The following is a 17,130-nucleotide window of genomic DNA, read 5'->3' as shown; positions in this document are numbered from 1 at the left end:
TACTAAACTGCAGATAACTTTGACATTTGTGCCAAGTTCGAAGTTCTTACAGTTACTAATACATTTGCAACAGGAAAAAGGGTGGTCTGCCAGCTGCAAAAAATGTGAATGATATCTGTAAAATCTTTTGACTTTCGACAGTTTTGAGTGGGAGGTTGCTCAGCAGTCCCATAGATGCTGGTGTTACTGTTGATGCTCCACTTTTCACTCTGTGCTGGTTCTGTTGTGTTATCAGACACCTAAAGGACCACAAAGTCCATCTGATTTTGCCTGCTTACCGTGTCCCACCACAAACACCAGGAAGGACGGCAAAAACCTTCTGTTTCCAGGAGCGCACATTCCCTTTGGTACAACATCCTGCTTACCCCGTACTCGCGTATTTGAGGAGAAGCGGGAGCAGGCAGCTCCCCGAGTAGGAGCACAACCAGCGCTCTTCCACACCCCAACTCATCAGCCGGAGCGAGGGCCGAGGATTTTGCGGGGCTCTTTGTGCCGGTTCGACCCCGTGTTCACTGCCCGGGCCTTCGGCAGGGCAGAGCGAGGCGGAAGCCGCCACAGCCCCCTGCGCTTAGCCGGGACAGCCCCCGGGCTCGAACGGGGCACCCTCCAGTCCCGCTCCGACCAAGCCCCGCGCGGGTCGTGAGGCCGCCGGGCACCGAGCGCCGTGCACAGGGCCCACGCCCCGGCCTGGCCCGCCGGCTCCCCCTCCCCGTCCGCGCTGCCCCGCGGAGCCGGCCGGCAGCTCCCGCCCCGCTGCACCGCCCCACTCCTCCGGAGCGGGGAGGCAGAGCCGCCACCGCCCCGCCCGCCGCCGCTGCGCGCCGGGGCAGGCGCCGAGCAGGTGGCCGCAGGCAGCGGGCAGCGCCGCGGCATGTGAGCGGCCCCCGGCTCGCCGCTCGGCCGCGCTCCCTGGGGAAGGCAGCGCCGGCCCCACTGCCTTGTGCTGCCCACCCCTCTCCGAGCCGGCCGCGGACGCAGGGTGCCTGGGGCGGCTGCCCGGCGGCGGCCAGGGGCTGAGCGCCGCTCCCCGCCGGGGGGCGGTCGTGGTGGAGGGCGGAGAGGAGGAAGAAGAGGAGGAGGAAGGGTGCGCGGGGCCGGAGGGACGAGGGAGCCCCCCGGCTGCGCAGGATGAAAGTCACGGTGTGCTTCGGGAGGACGCGGGTGGTCGTGCCCTGCGGGGACGGGAACATGAAAGTTTTCAGCCTGATCCAGCAAGCCGTGACCCGGTACAAGAAGGCGATCGCTAAGGTGAGGGGCGCGGGGAGAGGCGCCCGCAATCAATATGGCGCTTCCCGGAGCGGGGAGGGAAGGTGGGGGGAAAGTTCGGGCTGCCCCGCCGGGGCGATGGGAGCGGGGCCGGGGCCGGGGCCGGGGCCGGGGCTGGGGCTGGGGCTGGGGCCGGGTTTGGCAGCGGCGGAACCTTCCTTGAGCGCGGCGCCGCCGAAGACACTCGGGGGGGGGGCGGCCCCTCCGCGGCTGCCAGCGCGGCCCCAGCGCTGTTCCCCGCGGCCGCGGGCGCCTGGCGGGCCTTGGCCCTTTGTTCGCCGGTGCCTAGCGGCGAGGTGGCGGCCGCCGGGGGTGTCAGCGCTCGGCCGCCTGAGTCCGGCTGAGAAAGCGGAGCGAAGGCCGGCGGTGCCGGGTCTGCCCCGGGGCGGGCGGCTGGGCCGAGTCGCCGCGGAGGGCTGGAAATCCAGCCCCAGGCTTCCTGGCCCTCCAGGCCTGGCGGGGAGGGCGGTGGGAGGGGACCCCGCCGCAGGGGCGTCCTGCGGCGCCCCGCGGGCCGGCCCCCCCTGCCCGGACGGGGGTCGGGGGGAGGCCCCCCAGTAGCGCTGCCGCCCGCGGAGCCTCCGCGCCTGCCCCGCTCCCGGCGGGCGGCCGGCGGGGGGCTCCGCGTGTACGTCGGGTACCCGCGGTGCCGGGAGCGCCGGCCCGGCCCGCGGCGAGACTGGTCCCGAGTGCCGTCTGCGCCGGCCTCTCGCAGCCCCATGTTGAAATCCCTCGCTGTGGGTGTGCGGGCAGTTGCACACTTGGTCGTCCTTCCCTCCCTCCATAGGCTGCTTGTCGGGGTTTGTTTTTTAATTCGGCTTTTTATTATTTCCACCCCCCTGTACTTTCTTCTTGTTGCAGACTTCTTTTAAATCAGCTGGTTTGTTGGGACCGTCACAGGCTGCAAACTTACGCAGTGCCCTTCCCTTTTGCTGTCCCTGATCCCTCCAAGCAGTTGAGTGTACTTTTTCCCCTTAGTCCTTCTGACATGCTTTACACTTCTGAACCTGGAAGTTTTGCTGTGACAATGCTGGGTGCCAGGCTCTCTGAAACAGATGGAATGCTGTGAACAGTGTGTTGATTGGTTCGAAGTGACTCCCCAGCAAAGTTTTAAGATCAGTTTTCTCAGAAAGGATTCCAGTTGCTGGGAAGGGGCAAAAGTAAGTGAGGTTCCTGTCACCTCCCCACTTGATTCCTACAGAGAATGGTTTTGGAGAGGAAAAAGGCAGTCTCACTGTGTTTTTATTACTCCTTTTGTAACACAGTTGGGATTCTGGTTCGAAGAAGAGTAAAACGATTCATTAGGATATGGTGGTGCCTGTGTACTGGCTGTTATTTATATAGGTAGTTAATGCACATGGCAATCTGCCTACACGCAGGAGATGGTGGCCAAAAGTGCTTTTCTGGTTAAGGTAAACCAATGAGCAGTAAAGTGTGTCCCTTGGGGAAGCACGGAATACCTCATTGGGCCATTCATTTGGGAAGTGTTTGCTGAATTTGCTCATCAGCATTACAACATTAAAGAAATTAATTATTTTGGTGTGTTGTGTTCCATAACTGTGGCTGCCATAACTCATGTGCCAGTGGACTGCGTCCTGCTTTCCAGCTGTTAAATTGCATTGAGGGATGCCAATTACATTCTGCAGTTTAATGCTTGGAAGTGATTGCAGTTCTGAACATAGGAATAACACAGGTCTGTTACCAGGTAAAAGTTAGTGATTGCAAATGGTGTGGGTTTGTTTAGGAAAGTGACCCATCTGTGGAAACACAAAAAATGACAATGTAACTCTTCTTTGAATAGCTGTTCTATTTACTAGAAAGAGAATTTGCCCAGGTTCAGCCAGACTTTGTCTGGCCCCTGGTCCCTAGAGCCCCCAGTCCTGGGTTTAAAATGGCACAGTGGTTTTCTTTATTAGTATTTATATGGTGGTTATGCTATATGCCACTGGTACGGACTTGAGGTAGTTGCAATTACTGAGATAGTTTCTATTACATGGAAATACCATAGTTGAAAACACAGTAGCACAGACTCCATAGGCTTTCTCTGAGTGATTTATACGATCACTGTCCTGTGCTACTTCGAACTTAAATTCACTGGAGATTTTCTGTGGTTATGTTCCGGTAGTAAGAAGGTGCATCCTCAGTGTCTTGTGAGTAAATGTATAGGGCTCTTTGCTGAGCTTGCTGTAGAGTAGCACAGTAATTTCACTGTTTCAGTGACAGAATTTCATAGATGACTGTGTTTTTATAACTGTTAGGAGATTTCTGTCTGTGCTGGTGTAACAGATCTTCACTTCAGAAAAAGGCAAGAGAAAAGGGACAAAGTAATTCTTACACTGAGAGGATGAGAGTGTGTGTGTGCACATATGAATGTATGATCTGGCAGCTGGTATCAAGCTGACGCTGAAATCTACTTCACCACCGCTGTGCTGTTATGGAAAAAAGCATATCTGGTGGAAGATTATTCAAAATATTTGAGTTAAGTTTATGGGAAACCAGCATTTCTCATCCTGCAAAAATGTGTGTGTCTGCTGAATGCAGCAGTTCCTTCAGGAGAACTGCTCGAAGCCTCTGAGAATTGAGTTGTCAGCCCTTCCCAGATTACCTCCTGCTTTGTCATGGTTTCCAGGTTGTGATTAGCAATAAGTGATCTGCACGGTGAGCACTTGCTATTGCACTACATGTGCAACTGTGATGAGGTAGCCTGGCATTGTGCTTGCGGAGTGCCAGGAGTGAGTAACTTCAAAACCTGACCTTGGTTTTCTGGCTTGGTATAATTTAGGTTTAAGAGACACATCATTAATGGGAAAAATGTTTATGGAAAATAATCCACACAGCAGTAAGGTTTTCCTTTCCATAAAATCTTAAGGCTTGAAAAGCATATAGGTAACACACCTAGTTACTTCAGTTAGTTCAGGATGCAATTGTCTTTGATTAGGATTAATAAATCTCAAAAAATTCATTATGTATTGACACTGCTGTCAATACTGAATCATTAGGTATGGGATAAATTCTTAGTGTGATAGGCTGTGCTTGAAGGTTGGTCTGTGTAGCATGTATAGTAAATCTTTTTGTTCCTTTTCTTTTACTCCAAAAGAAGCTTTGTGTCTGAAACATGATCCATTTCTTCTGCAAGCTGTGTTTGTGGGGAATGAATAAGCAAATGAGATGCTGGGAAAGTCCACCTTGTCCAGGGCACCGGGAGTCAGCAAAAAATTGATCATGCTTATTGAAACCTTGTTTGTGTGGTGGCACATGAATGGTACTCTGCTTGTGCGGCTGGGATGATGCAGCCTCTGGTGCAATTTCTGAGTGAGTGTTAAGTGAGTACAGTTTGGGCAGGTGGCAACTGGCATGGGAAATTGTGTGTTTTCTAAACCCTGTTGCTCAGGGGCTGTGCAGGTTTTGTGTTGATCTCATTCTGCTTATAGCTTCTTAGCAATTAATTTAATGATAACAAAATGGTTGACTATAACCTAGTGTTAAAATGTGGAAAATTATTATAAAAAAATTGATGTCTCAAGTAGCCTTTAATAAAAAAGAAATAATTGTGCATTCTGTAGCTTTGGTTTGATCTGCTTGTACCTAGAGACATTTATGACTGGTGGCTTTTGACTGACACCACACTTTGTGTGCTTCATATTTTTTGAGATATTGTGTTTCACCTTTTATCTTTCTTTTCTTACAAGTATAAATAAGCATATATAAGTAATGGGTAGGGGTGTGTGTATACATATATATAAAATTTTTAGAGTTACTATGTTGTCTTTTTCTGATGCAAACAAGCATGGTAAACAAGAATATGAAAAATAGGAAATTACTGCTTTATAGGAGTTCAGTCTCATGTTCACTCCCTACAGGGATTGTTTGGTCTCTATGATAGTGAAGTCTGATGTTCTGAATATCATGAGCTTGTAGTGATATTCCTAGGCCTTATGTATAAAACTGATTTTCTAGATAAAACAAGTGAGTAACAGGTTTTCTGCTGAATCTGAAAGATTTTAGGATGACAGTTTTGAGAGACCTTTCCCATCCCCCTCACCAAATGCTGTGGGAAATTAAGTTTTCAGGGGTTTCTGGTGTTGTATGGAACAGTGCTTGAATTGCTAATTTAAGAACTGTGGTACTTTAATATTTATGAAAATAAATAGCAATTCGCTCTTGGATAGCATTTGAATGCAGTTGCTGATAAGAGACCAGAACTCAAGGAAGATTGGCTGTGTGAGCAAAGGTAACAGGTGTCAAATGACCCTATTCTCCCTTAATTTGTACACTGGAAGCTTAGGCCACCCAGAGCTCCACCTCTTTAGTAGGTCTGACATTCATCAGCAGGTAAGTGGGAGAGGGAAAGGCTGTACTCTCAGTGGATGTGTGAAGCTTTTCTGTATGTGATTCCATTCCTCCCCCAAGTGCCAGGTAATTCAGACTTGGACTTCTCAGATGTTTCTCTCCACCCAGAAAGGTCCAAAAAGGAACCCACCCCCCCCCAGAGTCCCTCTCGCCCCTGCTGCTAAGTTAATTGTTGGTTTACTTCTGGCTGACAGCACCAGGATGAAGTCTCTGGGCTCTGTCTTTAGCGTTGGCTGTGTAATATTTCAGTGATTTACCTGAGGTCAGCTGGGAGATCCCAGATTCCGTGGAGTGGGCAGCAATTTTCTCAAGCTGGCTTTTGATCTCTTCACTGATGTTGGGTTCCCAACAGTGGCAGAGAAACCCAGCTGACAGGTAACATCACTGCCGCCATTTGGTGAAAGCTATTGACAGCAGTGGAGAGCTGCTAATTTAAGGAAGAGTAGTACTGAAATGGGTCACAATTGCTTCATGTTTAGAAAGCTGTTGTGTGCTCCTGCAGGTCTGGGAGTTGGTGCTGGATATGCAAGGCTATGAATTGCATATAGTGATTTAATTCCCTGCACTTATGGTAAACTTCCTTTTAACCTCTTCTCTCCAGCTCCCTCTGTGTTTTCAGCCAAATAAATGTTTTCCTGTTGTTGTGCTCATCTGTGACTACAAGTTATCCTCACACAATGCACAAGACATTACAAGATGAAGGTAGGAGTGGACCTTTGGATTGAGCATGGCAGTGCCTATGTGTGGTACCACTGTGGTCGGCTGATGGGAGCACCATCTGTCTTTACCTGGATGGGATGCATCGTTGCTTTCAGTTTGGCATTATGTGGTTTCCTGGTGTTACTTAAGGGTGATCAAAATGAAGTGTGTGTTTGTGGAAGACAGTTCACTTGCTTGGGGACTTTCCTGTTCAGCAGTACTATGTCTGAGGGGACCTGTGGCTTGGGAGGTGGAGAGCTGCATGAGCCCTGATGTGCCCTGAGCAGGGCTTTGCTGCGGCCACTCTCTGCCAGGTCTTGCCTGTGTTCAGCCATGCATGGTATGAGGGAGGAGGTTTGTCTTTCGAAGGCCTGAGAGCCATGCTGCAGCTGTAGCCCTGTTGTTTGAGCAAACAGGAGTAGCGCTTTTGGGGTTATTCAAGGCTATTGAAGAGGAAGATTGACTTCTGTAGTAATGAAGAGGGGCATAAAAACTGGACAGAATGCATGCCCTTCAACTTTGAAGGTGTTTCAGTAGAGAATATGTGTGGTACTACTGTGGTTGTCTGATGGGAGCAGTGCGTATCTTTACCTGGGTGCAGTGCATCATTGCGTTCAGTTTGGCATTATGTGGTTTCTTGGTATTACTTAAGGGTGATCAGAGTGAAGTGTGTGTTTGTGGAAGAGAGGCTTGAGAGTGATTTCCCTTTGAGCGATTGCACTGTTCAGTCGCTGTGAGCAATTCCTGTAGCTCTGAGGAGATGACTGCTGAGGAGCCTATGAAAACACTCAGTGTGTTTGGAGAACAGGTCCTGGAGGCAATTTGGGGTTTAGAGAGTTGCCAGCCTTTCTTCTCCTGGGCAATAGCCTTCCACCAGTGGAAAATAATCTGATTTTTGTAGCTTTTTATACGTCAACTTTGGTTACAATGGTTGCAGATGTTTTAGTTCTGTTATAAAAACACCACTGGAAGTAACACTTTCTCAGTTGAATCAGACTATGACATCTTTTGGTCATGGCACATTTAATCTGCTAAAACAAGATGGAGCAAATGGGGGAGAAATGCTGGTGATGTTTGTTAGTTATATGAAATATAGTTCATGTAGTTTTAAAACAATTTCCTCGTTCTTCAAAGGAAAACAGTCCTTTTCATCCAAATATAAATTGAATGGATAAAACATGCAACAATGCTGAACCAATGCTTATGTATATTGAAAATAAAGTGGAATTCTTCTAACATCAATCCAGAGTATAACACAGATGTTATCACTCAGAAATATTTTGTGAGCAGTAAGAAAAGAAATAGTGGAACTAAAAGTATTAAAAATTTCTGCAAGATACTTGAGAGCATCTGTGCTGTATTTTTTTTTTCCTCCTTTTTAATATACATTATATATTTTCCTTGTTTTCTTTGAGGTCGTTTTACTGTAATGCTCAGCAAGTCTGGTACTGAAAGACAGTTTAAGAAAACCACCAAACTACCTTTGAGCTAAGTTACATAATCAGGTGGTGCTGTTTCAAAGAATGAGAAAGAAAAAAGACATATGTAAGACTTGACAAAATGACTAATACCTTTAGTGAAAGATAAAGGAGTCAAATTCTAGATTGGGGAAAAATAAATTTAGATTAACAGTGAACATCAGTGCCTTTTTGGTTTTGAGAATCACGTTCATTCTACTTGTAACAATACTTCAGCAATATTTTTCTACTGGTGACCTTAGTTATTTCCTCATTTTTTCCAGATATTTGTTAAATCAGAAATAATTTTAATAACTGTTTTGTTGCATTATTTGTTGCTGTTTATTTTAATCAGGTAGCAGTTACATGACAGTAACTCATTTCCTATTTTAGTTTCTTACTGTAAAGTAATACACATTAATAACCTGTTTAGTCCCCCCAAAGTGGAGAAATGTAGCCCTACTAAAAGCTCTTGGACTAGATCTCACATGCTATGTGTCAGGGCTGGGGTCTCCAATGGAGGGGAAGAGCAATAAAGACCAAGTGTGTTCCTGCGTGAGGGGGTGCAGCTCTTGCTGCTCAGGAGCAGAGATGGGCGTCCCATGGAGCTGGGCCCTGATGTGTTGCTGTGTTCCTGCCAGGCAGCATGCTTGGTTGCCAGAGCTCTGGTGCTGGAGCAATTGGCTGGTGTTCTCTTCCAGTTCATTGTGCCTCCAGCTTCTCAGGACTTTTATGGTAGAAGGTGACTGTGGGGAGAAGGGTGGTCTTCTGTAGGGGAGGAAAAAGGATGGGATGTCCTTGGAGTCTAGTGAAAGGAAAAGCTTTCGAGGTAATGATAGGCAGATGTAACTCCTGGTGCCTCTTCTTTCATACGAGTGGGAAACAGGAATTTGCATGGAAGCAAGACAGTAAATGAAGTACTGAAAATTGTGAAGAGCTGGAGATAGGAAGAAGCTGGTTAACTTGGTATCCTGGAGGTAAGTGTTTAGGAAGACGATGCAAAATTGACCTCAGTGGCACAATAGATGGCACCCCAAAGGCTTTCTTTTTGTAAAGAAACCTGTGGCATTTATTACAGAAAGCTCCCCTTTTGGGCTATAAACTTAGTGAAAGTAGTGAATCTCTGATCTGGTAGGAAAAATAGACACTATTTTGGAAAAGCAATGTCACATTTTTGGCCATACATCCCACATTTTCTCATTCTCAGCCTGCTGCTGATGCAGCGAGATTTTGAATCCTTTGCAGGAGGAGCAAGCTGGTACATCGTTAGCAGTTTTCTTTTTAAGTGGCCACATTTATAGGACTTGTTGCTGGTATGCATCTTTACAGACTCAGAATGGCAATTTGAAATGTTTCTGGTGTTTGTGTTGTATTACTAATAGGAGAAAAAAATTTACATGGGTATAAAATGTTTTAGATGGAGATAGGACTTTCAGAGTGCCTGTATGTTTCTGTGTGCACCCATTTGGGTGTTTTCATTTGCTTGAAGAAATGTGGCCACACTTAGTAAATGAAAAAATAGTTTTCACCTTGCCCCATCTTTTTTGCATGTGCTTTCAATGTTGAGTTACTCTATCTTCCCCCTAGGCAAAGGCCACATCATGGCTTGGATTTTTTTTCTTAAACGTCAGAAACAGTATCCTACTTGTGAGAAACTTGCAGAGATACACCTCTTTGTGCATATAATGAGAAGAATGACTTTGTTCCAAGCTCTCAGAGTTCTAAACAGGAAGGAGCAGGAGCAAAATTTTATGGAAATTGGAAAATTCCTTCTAGGGATGCTGGAGTGTCTCTGAGACCAAGTAGCCTGAAAGTTCTTTTGCTATAACAACTTAAATGACAGTTAAAAAAAAAACACCTAAAAAAATAAATGGGAAGCTTTAGAGCCTTTAGCTTCTTTAATAAACCGCTAAGTGGAATAACAAGGCTTGGTTTAATTTGGGCTCTTCAAGAACCTGTTGTAGCAAATGTTATTTGCATTTTTTTAAGTGTGCATTTGTTTGTGCTGTCAGTTTTTCCCCTCTGCCTTCCTGTGAAGACTGCTTGCCTGCAGCTGCGAGTGCTGGGAAAGCGGCCAGCTACCAAGTACCAAAAGAAGAAGACTTTAGGCAGCCAGGCTGTGATGGCCAGCCACTCCTGGCAAATGAGCCTCTGGCCTCAGCAGCTTGTGAGGATGCAGAGGGAAAGGGTTTTACCCTTCTTGAATTTGTCTCTTTCTTTTGGCAGTACCAGGCTGTTAAATGACTGCTAGCCTGAAGTGTTAGGCTTTGCTGAATGGTAAAAAATATTGTGCGTTTGTAACGTTTTTGCCAGTTGGAGAGTAGTCATCCCCGTACATCTCACTTGTTCTGCTAGATGTTTCTGCCCATCATTATACAGACAGGAGTGCTGGATAGGAGGAGTAATACCACTGCTTTCTAGGGAGATGAGAGGACCCTGGCCCAGCTCTGGATGTGGCTCTCCCAGGCTGACCTTTCTACTTCTGCGAGGCACATGTGAAGGGGGCTTGGGGCTCAGGTGACAGTTTGGGTTTGGGTTAAGGTGATGGTGTGTCCTGACTGGGTGAAGATGGCAGCTACTGTTGCTGCAGTAGAGGTCTGAGATGATTGGGGATGGGGCAAAGGAAGAGCCCTGGCACAAGAGGCTCCTCCTCTGTCCTCAGCACAGTCAAACTGAGAGTCCTGTCTAATGGGCAAGCTCAGAGCATCGTTTCCAAGTCCTGTATTTTTTTCCTGGCATTCAGAATACTAATTTGAGAAGATAGGTTGGGTGTTTTCTGCTTTCACTTGGTTTTCTTAACGGCAGTTTTTATTGCTTTATCTAGGGGTTCGTTTTTCTCTTTTCCAAATGAAAAATAGCACAAATGTGGTCTGTAATAATTCTGGAAAATTTGGAGTCTGAAGTAAGAAATTGCAAGAAAAAGTGGGCTGGGTGAAAGAAGAGCTTTTAAATTTGGAATTATTTGTTAGTGCAGGCTCTATGTTGTAAAACAGCCAGCAAACATGGTTTTAGATATCTGTAACTGTGTGAAAAAATGTTTGTATGTTTAAGTGCTGCCATTTTTTTAAAGAGAAAACTTATATTTTCTAGACTTAGCTGACCTGGGCTAAAAAGATGTAATGCTTTGTATGTAGAACAGTGTGTTTAACTTGTGGTTATATTAGGCAATGGAGTAGTTTCACCCTGTGCCCAGCAATCACTCAAGAACATAATGCTTTGGTAAACTAAACCCAGATGTTAACTGTAATCAGAAATGTTACTGTAATCAGTGTCTTATAAATCTCTCCTTTATTAGTATAGTTGTTGGAAGTAAATTCCTGATGACCCTTGTGTTGCTTTGGCATTGCCACAAAATAACCATTGTTAGCATGAAGCTGCCTGCTAAATTGAAAGTCACAGATAATGAGTATACGATATTGCTTCTTTTGGGGTTTATAAAATATTTAGCTGAAAAGGCTCTTGGTCTTCACCCTGTCTCTGTGGTAGTAAGAAGTCTCCTTCACTGATGGAATTCCCTAGCTGGGGATTGAAAGCAGCAGCGAAGAGGAGCTACCTTGTATGAAAAGCTAATTTGTGCCGAGTTAAATATTCTTTTGATATTTGAATGTGAAGTAATTAGCTTGGATGTACTGCTGTTTACCTTTCAGCATCTGGAGAAGTCTAAACAAGCTGTTGAAAGGAACTGTAACATAAATCTACTTCTGAAATATTTTTTTTTTGATGATCATGTGTTTCAGACTGGGACTAAATCTGCTTTTTGTGGTGGTGGTTTTCTGATGCCCAGTGATTCATGAGAGGAGTGCGGAGCTAAACTATTAAGGAAGGGTTTGGGCAGTGGTCTGGTGTTTTCCTGCGGGCCATATGAGGTGATCAGAAAGACCCATGCGGGGGTCCCCTTTCCAAAAATGCTCTCAAGGTGGGCTTATAATTGCTTACGCATGGATGTTTCTCTTCTGGCATTAAAAAAATAGTGTAGTGCAATGTTTACTGTACCCATCTACTCTACTTGACTCCAGTTTGGAGGAAATGATCCATTCTGTTCTCAATTACTTCCATTTCATAATTCAGCACTTGCTTGGTCTCATAGCAGAACTAAATAAAAGAGGGATTTTTTTTATTTCTTTGTTTTATGTGAATGTGATTGAACTATTCTGAGTCCTTAAATCATAATAGATAATTCTGTGAAATATATGTCCTGTTTAATGGATGGTCCATATTTCCCTTTATTAGACTGCATATTGTTTCTGTGATTATACAGTGTGTAAAGACTGCTCTAACTTTAGCTGCCTTTGGAAGATGCTTCTGATTCAGTGTGCCAGTGTTCTGTTGCCTTTTGAAAGGCTTTGTTTTCAAAGGTTGGTGGGTGCCAAAAACATTATTAATAGAGATCCGTTTAGAGACACAATGAGTACACATTTTTTCTTGATCACTTTTGGAGATTAGAATAGTGTGTGATACTGGGGAAAAAAAGTTTTTCTTTAATTAATTAATGTTTTAGAAGCACACTGGTTTTCATCCAGAATTTCCCTATAGCTTTTTCCAGAATGTGGTGTTCCTTTCTGAGCTCGTGTGGAGTCTAATAATTTACTTTGTGTTTTGTGTTATTCTGCAGTGTAATCTACTACCTGAGATAGGAAGCAGAGATCTGAAATCAGTTTATAACAAACAGCCCTTTGCAGCCTGCCTTTCACCTGATGCACTGCTCGGAAAGCCAGCCTTTGGTGAAGACCACAGCTCTTCAGATTTGTAAACTGTGTCTAGATGCAATAAATAGGAGGGTCTGGTCTTTGCAGTTGCCAGTTGTGCCTTTCTCGGTATCAACAGCAAAAGGGAGTCAGCCCGGTGCTGCTCATCTGCTTGCTTAGCACATGAGGAGCTGTAAAATGAAACACTGACCACAAGGGTGCCAAGATTTATCTATTTTAACTTTGTAGCTTCCCTCTCCCTTCCTCTAAATAAGTAGATGTGCAAATACAACATGGTACGTAAAGCAAACTTGTGGAGTCCTTCCTCCACCTTTTGCATCTTTATATATAGTTTGTTCTGCAGACCAGATCATCACACCTGCTCCCAGCCTCCTTCAGAGAGTAGATTGCAGACTGGCAATTAAGTGCTTTTAACATCTGCTGGTTACATGCCAGCAGCAGGATGAGGCTTTTAACTCTGATTGGCTCTATTTTTAACGTGGAGGTAAGATTGTGCATACAGTTTTACAAGTTATTAGTAAGGACCAAATGTTTTGTGGCCCTGCAGAGTAAAAAGGTTCACTAACTTGGCCGTACTTCAGAAATCAGGGTGTTTTCAGAGAAGTTTAGTGAGACTGCAGTAATATGTTGTAAACAATTGAGTGCTACTTTTTTGTGACAACTATTCCTTACTCCATTTTAACAGATTTTCAAGTGTGTAGGAACCTGAGGTATGGCAGGAGGTGTGTGTAGAAGTGAATAGGGGAGACTCTAAATGCCATCCATGGTCAGGATTTAAGAAAAGGTTACGGTGTCTTTTGGTTCCTTTCCAAAGCACTGGCTGAATCCAGTGGTGAAGATACAGGAAATAGTTTTGTTTCACTGATGCTGTGATTTGAGAAAGGAAGCGCATCAGTCAGTGCCCTGCTTTTTCAAGTGTGAAGTAGGGACACAGAGTAGGAGTGGGCTCCTTTTAATCACTGTTCTGCCAACTCAGCCCTGCATTAACTGGGAAGCCTATGTAGGGAGAACTGTGAGTGCTCACCTGAGAGCAGCATCATGTGTATTCCCCTCGCTCATTTGCTTCAAGGACCTCATTAACTGTGTTTCACAACAGTATGATGTTAATTGCAGTGAACGGGTACTTGCATAAAGTCCTTCTGTGGTTTTTCTCTGGTTCTTTGTTACCTTAGGAAAGAGAAAAGTACTTTGCTGTGCTGGTCATCTGTGCTGCAGCAAAGCTGTGATGCACTCATCAGTTAGAACAGTATGCAGTTCCTAAACCAGGAGCCAAGGAGATGGCTCTCCAGCACCTTCTCTTCTTAATAGGGTAATTTCCTTTGCCACCTTCTCCCTTCAAAAACCAAATCCGCAGACAAGCATCTTAATGTGAGTTTGGCAAGTATGCGATTTTCCTCTTGGAGTGCGTGGAGAAAGGAGGCACAGGAGATTGCTGGCTGGTCCAGGACCACACAAGCAGGTCGGCACTGAACTGGAAATAAAGTGCCTACCTGCTGACTCCTTAACTGCAAGACTATCTTTCTCCTCTAGTAAGGATGTGGTAAAATACTGCTGTATTAAATCCTTCTGCTGTCCTGGAGCAAAGCCTCTGTATGAAAAGGCATGCCACACTTTGCCAAGCTGTTGAAAAAAAAGGTCTCTTTTAGAAAAGTGTGAAGTCTTGTCATGTTAAACTGCTTAATTTCTTATGTGATTTTTTTTTTTTTTTTCAGTTTACTCATACAGAGGTTTAAACTTTCATATAGTAGTTTGTACTTGGCAGTGAGGATGTTGATTCCAGTATTGCACCCTTGTTTAAATGTTTATAACTTTGAATGAAAGCAAAGGAAATGCTTATGTTTGACTTTGGCATAGCTATCTAAAGTGATTTATGATTCTTTTAGAACTAAGTGACACACTGAAGCCAGGAGATCTGTCAGTGATATGTTTGGTTTGAATATGAGAAATTTAGAGAGAGAAGACTACTTATCCATGCTAGCGGAATTTAAATCTTTTTTTTTTTTTTTTCCCCTCATGAAAATGCTGTGCTTATAATACAGAATTGTTGTAAATAAGGTGGTCATGAGCAAAAAATCTGAGGTAGTCAGTAAGTGCTCTAATAGTGTTCTGCTGATGCTGGTAAGAAAGAATTGTCTTCATGTGTATGCATTCATTTTAGATTGATGGGGTTAATTGCCTTGGTCTCAACTTTCCTTGTAGACTACTGTGCTACTGATGCTGATTTAAAAGGAACTCAGTGTACCAAAACTTTTTAATCCCTTTTGCATGCAGTGCTGAAGAAAGTGTGTTTTTCCCTTTTAGATGTAAGCTTTCGTGATTATAATGTCATATTCAGGGTCTCTATATTAGGGATAAAGAAACATGCAGAGCTTCAGTAATGCCAGAGAGAGCAAACAGGAGAGTACTCGCTGTAGTACATATTAAATAATAATTCTAAAACCTGAAAATTAGGATTTTGCAAATTATGATTCCACCCTAAACCAGCTTTTTTTTAAAATGACTGGTTTGAGGTTAATAAGCAACAATTTATTCTTTTGTGTTTTAGAAAACATGCTACAGCACAACTGCCATTTATTATTACCTCTTTTGTTGAAGCCTTCAGGTTCTGTTTACAGCTATCATAGTCGTCATTTTATCTCCAGCATTTTGCAGAAATGCAGCTGGTGGACTGTGCAAATGGAAGCATTTGCTGAATAATTTTAGATGACATTATAACCATTGTTCATCTTTCATCTCTAGACTTTGTATTTTCAAGTGACTCTGTATGCCTTTGACAAACGTGCTGTTATTATGCATGAGGACATACGATGCAAAGCACTTTCTTGAAACAAATTTCAAGGAAACATAGCGAACATCTCTAATGATTTACACGCATTATTTTGTGTCTCTTCCTTCTTGTGGCATATCCCTCTTATTCTATATATGATTCTTCATTAGAAAGTCTCTGAGAAAATAAAAGCTGCTTGTGTTTAGATTTTACCATCCTGAAGTTAACAGTGCTGATGCTTTGCTGCCTTTGGAAATGACTATTTCTGACCCATGCTGTAGCATTGGTGTTACTGGCTTTTTCATCAAAATTGATTCTGTTCTACTAGTTTCCAGCATCTACTATTTTTTTCTGGTGCCGTTTCCAATTCTTGCAATTGATTGTTGAATAACAACGTCCCCTTTCCTGGTACACAATACATGAATATCGAGGGGTCTGGTTTAGAAGGTTTCCTTGTCCTTGTGCATTAATGAGTTATGTAAAGTTGCTATGGGAAGAAGTTGTAGGGGAAGTAGTGCTTCATTGTGGTTGTTGGTTCATCTATTGTGTCCTGCAGGAAAGCATGATGTGGTCTGCTAGTGCTTATAGATCATCATGTATAAACTTCTCTTCCTTTACTCTGCCACTTTATATATATATATATGTGTGTGTGTGTGTGTGTATCTCTATCTATCTATCTATCTATCTATCTATCTATCTATCTATCTATCTATCATCTATCTATCTATCTATATATTTAGGCTGTCACTGGCTGCCTTTCAGGCTGTCTTTGAGGTTCTTTTGTGCTGTCTTAAACTCAGACTATTCCCTACGCCAGAACAGTAATCAAGGATTTCTGTGCTGTTCTATTAATCTTGCATCCTGATTACATGAGCTCTTCCTCGAGGCATGCAATACCAAAATAAAAGCTAGTGAGCAGGAATGATTTCAGCATTGTGCTTTCTGTCCAGACTGTGTCATTCTTTTATGTGCTTCACTGTAATCATATGGCTGAATTTGCCATGTGAGGAGGATGCAGAGGGACAGATTTTTCAGCCACCAGCAGTACTGTTGTGGGAATCCTGCAAATGCTACTGAGCCAGGACTTTTAACAGAAAGTTGAGTTTTATTAAAAGCAGTTGAACTGCAATGCTGAACTGAATATGTAGTGGTAGAACTCTGTTCAGATGTTGCTTCCTTCAGTTTGCCCTGTAGTTTGTAAGTGGGATATGTTTCCAACTGGAGATTATTCTGATAATGATTTAAAAGGATACTCAATGATCCTTATGGGCCCTTCCAACTTGAGATATTCTATGATTCTGTGTCTGTTCTGTCCCAGACTGTATTTGTATTAAATTTGAATACCATTAAATAACTTTAAACTCATGTGTATATCTTTTTAACAGCTAGTGAAACTTTTTTTTCATGTCAACACTTTTCCTAATGTTAAAAGGATATATAGTCAGCATTTCAGTAACAACAGACAGAAAATGCATTGGGTGAGCTTATTGCTAAGCAAGCTGGATATGGAAATCAATATTAGGAAAAAACCTCCAAATGATCATTGTGAAGGAGGGAAAATAATTTAGGTAAAAATTTAAGTAGATAATTGTCTGTATTATACAACTATATACTTTTCACTGAAGTACAAAACCTATAAAATCAGGTATGTTGACTGATTTACAGGTTGCTCAAACATGACTTTGATCTGAATCAACTGTACTTCTTTCATAAGAGAAAGTGGCATATCCTGAGGGTCAGAAACACTGAAGGACACTCCTTTTTTGAATCTTGCGTTTCCAGATGGAAAGGGAAATGCTCTTACTTTTCTCTCACTCCCTTGCACCACCCCATCACCCCCTGAATTGGTTGTAGCTTTAGAGCTAACAATGGTAGACTCTCTGCT

General features: G+C 43.9%; 1 protein-coding gene across 15 annotated transcripts in view; it reads left to right on the top strand.

Annotated features, from left to right (window-relative positions):
* The first annotated feature begins 830 nt into the window (after window positions 1-830).
* Window positions 831-17,130, top strand: part of PARD3 (par-3 family cell polarity regulator) — a 458,414-nt gene continuing 442,114 nt past the window's right edge. For all 15 annotated transcript variants that reach the window (XM_065666724.1, XM_065666723.1, XM_065666722.1 and 12 more), the window contains exon 1: window positions 831-1,248. In XM_065666724.1, coding sequence (XP_065522796.1) covers window positions 1,129-1,248 — 120 coding nt within the window. In that variant the 5' untranslated portion in view covers window positions 831-1,128. The remainder of the gene's footprint in view (window positions 1,249-17,130) is intronic.

Source organism: Lathamus discolor, chromosome 2 (genome assembly GCF_037157495.1).
Source record: "Lathamus discolor isolate bLatDis1 chromosome 2, bLatDis1.hap1, whole genome shotgun sequence".
Lineage (NCBI taxonomy): Eukaryota > Metazoa > Chordata > Aves > Psittaciformes > Psittacidae > Lathamus > Lathamus discolor.
This window is presented reverse-complemented; position numbering and strand designations above follow the sequence as displayed.